The following is a 9,090-nucleotide window of genomic DNA, read 5'->3' on the forward strand; positions in this document are numbered from 1 at the left end:
GGGATCTTGGGCACGCACACACATGCACCCGGCGTGAGTTTTAAGCCACCGGGTCCGGGGCATGAACCACAGTCAACTACATGGGAGTCCAGCAACATAGCCATTATGCTAACTGCTGGTCCCAATAAAATAATTCTTAAAAAAAAAAAAAATGAGGACCAACAGGTGGCGTGGTGGTTAAAGTGCTGAACACTCTCACATGGCAGACCATGGTTCGAGTCCTGGACCTGGTGGTTTGCTTTCTCACTTTCCCTCTCTCTTTCTCTCTGTGTGGATCTCTCTATCAAATTAAAAAAATAAATGAATGAATAAATAAAATTAAATAATTCTTAAAATAAATAATGAGCAAAAGAAATAAAAGGAAAAATTTCTATCAATTCTGACTAAACCTGATGGACATTTGACCCGTGTACATGGGAAAATGTTAAACTTAGAGCAAAGTCATTTCCTGACTTTCCAATAATACAAAAACTAAGGGCGAGTTTTTTAATTAAATATGTCTAACACTCCATATTTGCAGAATGCAAAAAGAAGATGTAATTTGATGAAAACAAAATGTGTAACTACATTAAAAGAGCTGGAATTTCTGACACTAGTCAGACAATATTGACATCTTTTTTTTTTTTTTAAAGATTTTTGCTGTAGGATATGTGCGCTTGTCAGAGAGACAGAGACAGAAAGTGAGAAATCACCCCTCCCTTTGGAGGGATGGCCATGCCACAATCCCTTCTCCTTCATTCTCTCTTGATTTTGGGCATGCACCCACATGTGCCTGGCATGAGTTTAAACCTTGATGTCTGGGACTCAAACCACAGTCAACTATGTGGGAGTCCAGTGACATAACCATTATGCCATCCTCTGGGCCTCCTAATGCAATCTAAACACGTAGTAACCAGAAAGATCCCCATTACGATAACTGCTGGTCCCCGACATATTTTTTTTTTTTTAAGAGAGATTTTTTGCTATAGGGTATATGCACTCACCGGACAGAAAGAGACAGAGAGACAGAAAACGAGAAAACACCCTCCAGGAAGGATAGCCACACCATAAACCCTTCTCCTCCATTCTTCTCTGGGATTTTGGACACACTCACACATGTGCCCTGTGTGAGTTTTAAGTTGCTGGGTCTGGGACTTGAACTGTAGTCAGTTATGTGGGAGTCCAACAATGTAACCATTACATCACTTGCTAATTCTGATCTTGACATCTTCTAGATAGAGAAGACTTCTAAATTGTAGATATGTGTTAAAAGACCATCACCCGGGGCCGGAAGGTGGCATGGTGGTTAAGGGTACTGGACTACCATGTGACTGACCGTGGTTTGAGTCCTGGACCTGGTGGCTTGCTTTCTTTCTCTCTCACTCTCTCTCTGCTCCTCTCTGGTCAGATTAATAGGAAATAAGTGAATAAAGAAAGAAAGTTAAATAAAATAACTCTTAAAAAAAAAGTCCATTACCTTTATTATCTTCATTAGAACAGTTAGGAAGTGAAACTGATGCCTTTTTAAAAATTTTTAGTTTTTGTTATAGGGTACACACACTTGCTGGGGAGAGAAAGAGAGGCGGATTGCTTTCTCACTTTCCCTCTTCTTTTTTTTAAAATTATTTAACTACTTATTTATTAATTTGTTTATTTCAATTTGCCCAGAGAGGGACAGAGGGGGGGGAGAGAGAGAGAGATAGCCACCAGGTTCAGGACCTGAACCACGGTCAGCTGTGTGGGAATCCAGTGCCTTTAACTACCACGCCACCTGACGGCCCCTCTCATTTTCCCTCTTTCTCTCTCTCTCTGTCATGAGCACATGTTTCCTACAGCAAATTAAAATAAAAAAATAATTTTTAAAAGAGAAAGAAAAGGAATGTAGGTGCACTTTGGCAAGTGCACACACTCTATAGCAAACATCTCTCTCTCTAAAAAAAAATAATGCTTTGATTTTTCTTTATTTTGGGGGGGAGGTTTTGCTATAGGGTGCATGCCCTCTCCCGAGAGATAGAGAGACAGAAAGCGAGAAATCACCCCCTGGGGTATGGTCATGCTGCAATCCCTTTCCTTCCATTCTCCTCTTGGGATTTTTGGGCATGCACACGCACCTGGCACGAAGTTTACGTCACTGGGTTTAGGACTCAAACCATGTTTGAGTATGTGGGAGTCCAGCTACATAACCAGCTACATGACTCCCTATGGCCAACTGCAGTTCAAGTCCTGGATCTGGAGGCTTGCGGCTCACACTAGGCACATGTATGTGCTTGCCCCAATCCCAAGAGGTGAATGGGAGACAAGGGACTGCAGCACAGTCACTCCCCAGAGAGGCACTGCTCACTTTCCCCTCTCTCTGTTTCTCTCTGTCTCTTGCCAGCAAGCACACGCACCCTATGGCAAAAACATTAAAAAAAAAAAATCACCTTACAAATCTAATCTTTTTTTTTTGTTTAATTGCCAGAGAGCACGTGTACTTGCTAGAGAGAGACAGAGAGAAAAAAAGCAAGTCCCAAGGGGGTACGGTCATACCACAATCCCTTCTATATTTCTCCATCCTGTTGGGATTTTGGGCACTCACACACACACACACATCCCTAGTATGGTTTTCAAGCCCCCAGTGGCTGGTATTCAAACTGCTGATGGCCATGTCAGAACTAGCTTCCTTAACCACCAAGTTATGGGGCTCGCCCAGAAATCCTTTTCATATGAGCACACACAAAAAATTTACCTCATTTAACAAAAAAATAGTCTCCTGGGCCAGTAGATGACATGGTGGGTAAGGTGTTGAACTCCCACAGGGCCAGCCATGGTTCAGGTGCTGAACCTGGTGGTTTGAAAATCGTATCAGGTGCACTTGTGAGCATGCTCAAAACCCCAACAGAAAAAGGGAGCATAGGATCAGCAGTTAGCATAATGGCTATGTCACTGAACTCCCATGTAGTTGACCATGGTTTGAGTCCCAGACCCAGTGGCTTAAACCCACGCTGGGCGCATGTGTATGCATGCCTATGATCCTGAGAGGAGAATGTAAGAGAAGGGATTATGGTGTGGCCATCCTCCCTGGGGGTGATTTCTCACTTTCTGTCTCTTTCTGGTGAGTGTGCGTGCCCTATACCAAAAACCTTAAAAAAAAAAAAAAAAAAAAAAAGGAATGAGTAGGGTCTGTGGCATAACCATCCCCTCTGGGGCGGGGTGAGGGGGTGACTTCTCACTTTCCCTGTGTCTTATCTCTCTGTCTCTGATGAGTACATGTGCCATATGGCAAAAACCTGGAAAAAAAAAAAAAGGCTCCTGTAATATCACATCTCATTAATATGTCAAAATTATTATAATAATAATAATTATTTTTAAAGAGATTTTTGCTATAGGGCATATGTGCTTGCTGGAGAGTCAGAGAGACAGACGGCAAGAAATCACCCCCCAGGGGGATAGCCATGCCGCAATCCCTTCTCCTCCATTCTCCTCTTGGGATCTTGGGCACACATGTGCATGCACCCAGTGTGATTTTGAAGCCACTGGGTCTGGGACTTGAACACCAGTTTGCCATATGGAAGTCTAGTGATGTGCCCACTATACCACATGCAGGTCCCTTGTATATGTGTGCTTGTGTGTATCTTGACAAACTTTTGAGAACATCTTTAAGGCAAATTATTGGCTGTGAGATTGCTGAATTAAAGAGTATTTGTGTTAATAAATTTTTTTAGATACTGCCAAACTGCTTTCCAGAAAGGTTGCACCAATTTGACCTTATGCCAGTATGTTATGAGAGTATTTGTTTACACCTCTGCTAGAATGAGTATGAAAACAAGTAAATGTTTTTTCCTATTCATAAGATAAAAAAACAAACAAACAAACAAAAAAACCGGTGAGACCAGCAAGTAGAGTTGTTATTAGGACACTGGATCCCACATAGCTGATTCTGTAGTTTAAGTCCCAGACCCAGCAGCTTGATAAACATGTCAGGCATGTATGCATGTGTGCTCAAAATCCCAAGAGGAGAATGAAGGAGAAGGGATTGTAGCGTGGCCATCCCCCCCTGGGGGGTGATTTCTCACTTTCTCTTTCTCTCTTCAGTGAGCACATGCATCCTCTGGCAAAAATCTAAAACAAACAACTAGTATCTGCAAGCCAGCAGGTGGTATGATTTATTCTTTTTTGGGGGGAAGAGGGTTTTGCTATAGTGCACATGTGCTCGCCAGAAAGACAGAGACAGAGAAACAGAAAGTGAGAAATCACCCCCCAGGGGGGGATGGCCACGCTACAATCCCTTCTCCTTCATTCTCCTCTTGGGATCTTGGGCACGCACACACACATGCCGGGCCTGAACACAAGCCACCAGGTCCGGAACTCAAAGTGTGGTTGACTACATGGGAGTCCAGCGACATAGTCATTATGCCAACTTCTGGTCCCTATTTTCGTTTTAAATTTATTTATTTTTTACATTAATTACCTATTTTCATTTTTTTAAGAGAGATTTTCACTTTAGGATCCACGTGCTCGCCAGAGAGACAGAAAATGAGAAATCATTCCCCCAGTGGGGAGAACTACGTTACAATCCCTTTTCTTCCATTCTCCTCTTGGAATTTTGGGCATGCATGCATACATACACGTCCAGTGTGTTTTAAGCCACTGGGTGCTGGACTCTCCAATCAGGGTTGACTATGTGGGAGTCCAGCGATGTAACCATTATACCATCTGCTGGTCCTGTGGTATGATCTTAAGGCAGCTGGATCCCAAAGAGCTGAGTGCAATTTGAGTCGCAGACCTGGCAGCTTGAAAATCACACCAGGTCTCTGTGTATATGTGTGTGTGTGTGTGTGTGTGTGTGTGTGTGTGTGTGTATGTGTACACCTAAGATTCCGAGAGGTAAATGGAAGAGAAGGGATTGTGGCATGGCCATTCCCCCTCAGGGTGATTTCTCACTTTCCTTCTCACTGTCTCTGTCTTTCTCTGGTGAGCACATATGCCCTAAAGCAAAAACCTTTATTAAAAAAAAGCCAAAACAATGTGTTGGGGCCAATAGGTGGCGTGGTGGTTTCTCATCCCCCCCCCGCCCCCGTGAGTCTAGGTGCCCTATGGCAAAAAATCTGAGCATTAACAAATTTTCCAACAACTTGGAGGAAGATAATCCAGAATATACAATATTTTAATTAAGAGCTACAATCTGAAGTATACCTAGAGAGAATGTTTTTGGGTGATGTCAGACCAGGGACCAAGGCTGCTCCCCTGGCCTCTTCCACATCAGGCCATTTTCTCTTGAATACCGCAGGAGATGTCAAGGCATGGAGGTTCAGGGAGTCACACATACTGATTGTTACTCACACAGAAGCTTCTCCTTTTGCAGGGTGTCTGGTAACAAATCATCTCTTTCTCCATAACAGCCATTCAACAGGTATCGAGGGTTATTCTTCCAAACATGCTGATGTGTTGCAGAGTTTGGCAAACTGTCTCTCTGAGCTAAGAATAGGCCATTATAATTAAAATTGTTGGAAGCCAAGCTCCTCATCTCCAACATCTAGGTCAATACCCAAACCACCACTACTTCCGTCACCACCTACCACCCCAGACCTTTGCAAGGAATAAGTCCCATTTTTCTGAGTTTTCATGTTACAATCTATGTGAGTTAAGCGTAATTACTCCATTTAACAGGTGAGGAAATGAAAGTGAGAAGGAGACTTGAGAAACAGCATGGTGTAGTGGATGAGAAAGGGCTTGGGAGGCAAGGAAGACCCAGTAGCTGTAAGAACTGCCCAGAGAGCCACACCCAGATGAAAGCAGATATAAAAAGATGCCCAAAGACACAGTGTCCTGAGGGGCATCTGCTGAACTGGAAAACTAGAAATTAGTTGTCAACAAACTAGTAATCCTTTTTAAAATAATTATTTATTCAATTTTATTTATTCATTCAGTCATTTTCATTTGACCAGAGAAAGACAGACAACACGGAGAGAATGAAAGTGAGAAAGCAAGCCAGGACTTGAACCATGGTCGACTATGTGGGAGTGTCCAGCGCTTTAACAACCATGCCACCTGTTGACCTTAATAATCATTTAGAAAATGAAATAGTTAATAAGAAAGTTTAACAAGGTTTCTGGGAATAAAATCAACATTAAAAACTCCATTTTTGTTCAGCTACTGCCAAGGGTAATGCAAACGCCTTGCAGGACTAGAAGCCATATAGTGAACAAGGGCTTGAATCCGTGTCAGCCCCTAAATACGCTGGGCAGGTGTGCATGGACAGACGTACGCATGCAGGCACCTAACATCCTGAGGATTGAAAGGCTGGTCATGGATGACAAGACCCATCAAGGGTGTTTCTATCATTAAAAATTAAAACACCTGGGATCAGCAGATGGCGTAATGGTTATGTTGTTGGACTCCCGTGTAGTCAACTGTGTGATTCAAGTCCTAGACCTGGCAGCTTAAAACTCACATCAGGTGCAGGTGTGTGTGCCCAAGATACCGAGAGGAGAATGGAGGAGAAGGGATTGCTGAGTGGCCATCTTCCCTGGGGGGTGATTTTTCGCTTTTTGTCTTTGTCTCTGTCTCTCCGGCAAGCACATAAGCCCTATAGCAAAATATCTCTCAAAAACAAAAATCAACAAAAAAAACTCTCTTAAAAAAAAATTTAGGGACCAGCAGGTGGCATAGTGGTTAAGGTGCTGGAATTCCCACATGGCTGACTGCGGTTCGAGTCCTGGACCTGGTGGCTTGCTTTCTAACTCTCCTTCTCTCTGTCTTTCTCTGGTAAAACTCATGTGAATAATAATTTAATTAATTATTAATTAATTAAAAAAATTTACTTCCGAATACTAGCAATGTAATTACAAAATTAAATTAAATTAAAATTTATGCGGGACCAACAGGTGGCGTGGTGGTTAAGGCGCTGGACACTCCCACATAGTGACCACGGTTGAGTCCCAAACCTGGTGGCTTGCCTTCTTATTTTCCTTCTCTCTCTCTCTGTGTCTGTCGCTGGTAAAATTAAAATAAATGAATAAATAAATAAAATTTAAAAAAATGACACAAAAACAAACAAAAAACTTTTATTGGGCCAGCAGATGGCATGGTGGTTAAGGCGTTGGACTGCTGCCATGTGGCTGACTGCTGTTGAGTTTCGGACCCGGCAGCTTGGAATTCATGCTGCGTACATGTGTGTATGTGTCCAAAATCCCGAGAGGAAACTGGAAGAGAAGGGAAGGTGGTGTGGCCATCCTCCCTGGGGATGATTTCTTGTTTTCTGTCTCTCTCTCTCTCTTTCTCTCTCGCTCTGTCTCTTTGGCAAGCACATGTGCCCCATAGCAAAAATCTAAAAAAAAAAAAAAAATTAAAAATTAAAAAAATGTGTAATAACATAAAAATATAAAGTACTATTTAAGAAATCTAAATATTATTGGGAGACATTACAGAATACCTAAGTAAATGGAGAAATACACCGTATTTACAGACTGGAGAACTCAATACTGGAAAACTCATTTCTCATGAAATTTGATTTAAAGTCAATGTAACCCCAATACTTGTTTTAAATATCACAAGCCAATGGTAGAATTCATACAGAAAGATTCAAGAATAGGCACGTGGGTGTGTAAGTGAAACCACCTGTCTTCATCCACTCTTCTACTGCCTTTCAGTTATTCAGAGCCTAAGAGCACCCATTGGCAACAGCAGGAGTGGGGACAGCAGAAGTGGAGGCTGGAGAGCTTGCAGCTCCTCCGGGGAGGTACAGGTGAAACCTGCAGCTGTCTAGTGAGACTCAACACCCACTGCATTTACTTCTCGGTCTGTAAGTCATCTCTGAGAGTAAACTTTCATCAAATCCTCTACGGAATTATCTGCTTCGTTTTTCCATTTCACAGAGCACACACAATTGGACACCAAGACACTTAAGGACCAAAGTAGGAGAACATGCCTTTCCAGCTAGCAAGAAAATATTAATGCCATATTGCAATTAAGAGACGGTGGCACTGGTGCCACGACAAACTGAGCAATGAAACAGAGGGCCCAGAAACAAACTCTTGTATAGTGACTGTCACTTGACACGTGACACAGCAGACTGAGGGAAGAAAGTACTTTTCATTAATGGCGCTGGAAAAATGATGTATTGGCCTCTCCAAGCACAAGTATCCCAGCTAATGAAACAGTTCACTTCCTGAGCCCAGGAAAGGTGAAGCTTCATAACGTCTCATTACCTTTAAAATAGCCATAATACTGGAGGTGATGGTACATGAAGTCTTCATAGGGATCAGGAAGAGCCTGAAAGGAAAGCCATCTCAATCAGAAAAGTCCTTTCAAATGAGAGTGAATTCCTAACACAAAGTACACAAGCAGCGAGCGTGCTTTGCGCATGGGAGGGTACTCGGGGGCTTTTGGAAATAAACCGAGTGAAACACAGGCATGCAAGGTTAGCTGTCTTACGCCTCAAGCTCGTCACCAGAATCCCCGTTACGGTGCCCGCGGGTCTCTGCGCGGCTAGGGGACGGGTGTGTACCGACCTCCTGCTTCAGCTCTGTTTCCAGCGCTGGGAACATGCTACTTCCGCATGCTCTGCTGAAGACCCGCCAGTGAGCCGAACATCAAGCCGCAGCCTTGCCGAATTCCCGAAAGGGCGGCCGGTTAGACCTGCGAAGCTACGAAACCAGAACAGGCCAGGTGAAAACACGGCCGCGGCCCCGCCAGCCCACCGTCCACTAGCCGCGCGCGGCCGGGGGCTCCCAGGGACACCGGGCGCACCTGCGTCGTCAGCGCGGGCGCGCCTCCTCGACCCCTCGTCCACAGGCGCCAGGGCCCTAGCTGGCCCCATGCAAGGAACGAGAATGAGGGCTCGCGGGGGTGGAAGGGAGGTCCGGGGTCGGAGAGCAGGACAAGTCAGGGGTTCAGAGTAGCCCGGCTCGGTTTCCCGGAGCGTCGGAGGGCAGAGACTTCCTAAGGCGGCGGGGAAGGGTGCGACTGCGTCCGCGCCCCGACCAGTCCGGGGCCGCAGGGACGCTGCGCCGCCCGGGCCAGACGAGCCCGAAGACTGGGGAACCCTCCGCACCACGGTAGAGGCCGGCAGCGGACCGGGCAGAACACTCGCCGCGCTCTGGGCACAGCTTTCTGCAAGGGCCGAGGTAG

General features: G+C 44.6%; 1 protein-coding gene across 4 annotated transcripts in view; it reads right to left on the bottom strand.

Annotated features, from left to right (window-relative positions):
* Positions 1 to 8,840, bottom strand: part of AGBL2 (AGBL carboxypeptidase 2) — a 72,993-nt gene extending 64,153 nt beyond the window's left edge. For all 4 annotated transcript variants that reach the window (XM_006157836.3, XM_006157835.3, XM_006157837.3 and 1 more), the window contains exons 1-4: positions 8,710 to 8,840; positions 8,472 to 8,606; positions 8,169 to 8,232; positions 5,302 to 5,436 (exon numbers count right to left, since the gene is read on the bottom strand). In XM_006157836.3, the coding sequence (XP_006157898.1) occupies positions 5,302 to 5,436; positions 8,169 to 8,232; positions 8,472 to 8,507 (235 nt within the window). In that variant the 5' untranslated portion in view covers positions 8,508 to 8,606; positions 8,710 to 8,840. The remainder of the gene's footprint in view (positions 1 to 5,301; positions 5,437 to 8,168; positions 8,233 to 8,471; positions 8,607 to 8,709) is intronic.
* Between the last annotated feature and the right edge of the window lie 250 nt (positions 8,841 to 9,090).

The sequence above is a fragment of the Tupaia chinensis genome, unplaced genomic scaffold, assembly GCF_000334495.1.
Source record: "Tupaia chinensis unplaced genomic scaffold, TupChi_1.0 Scaffold000561_1, whole genome shotgun sequence".
In the NCBI taxonomy this organism is placed as follows: Eukaryota; Metazoa; Chordata; class Mammalia; order Scandentia; family Tupaiidae; genus Tupaia; species Tupaia belangeri.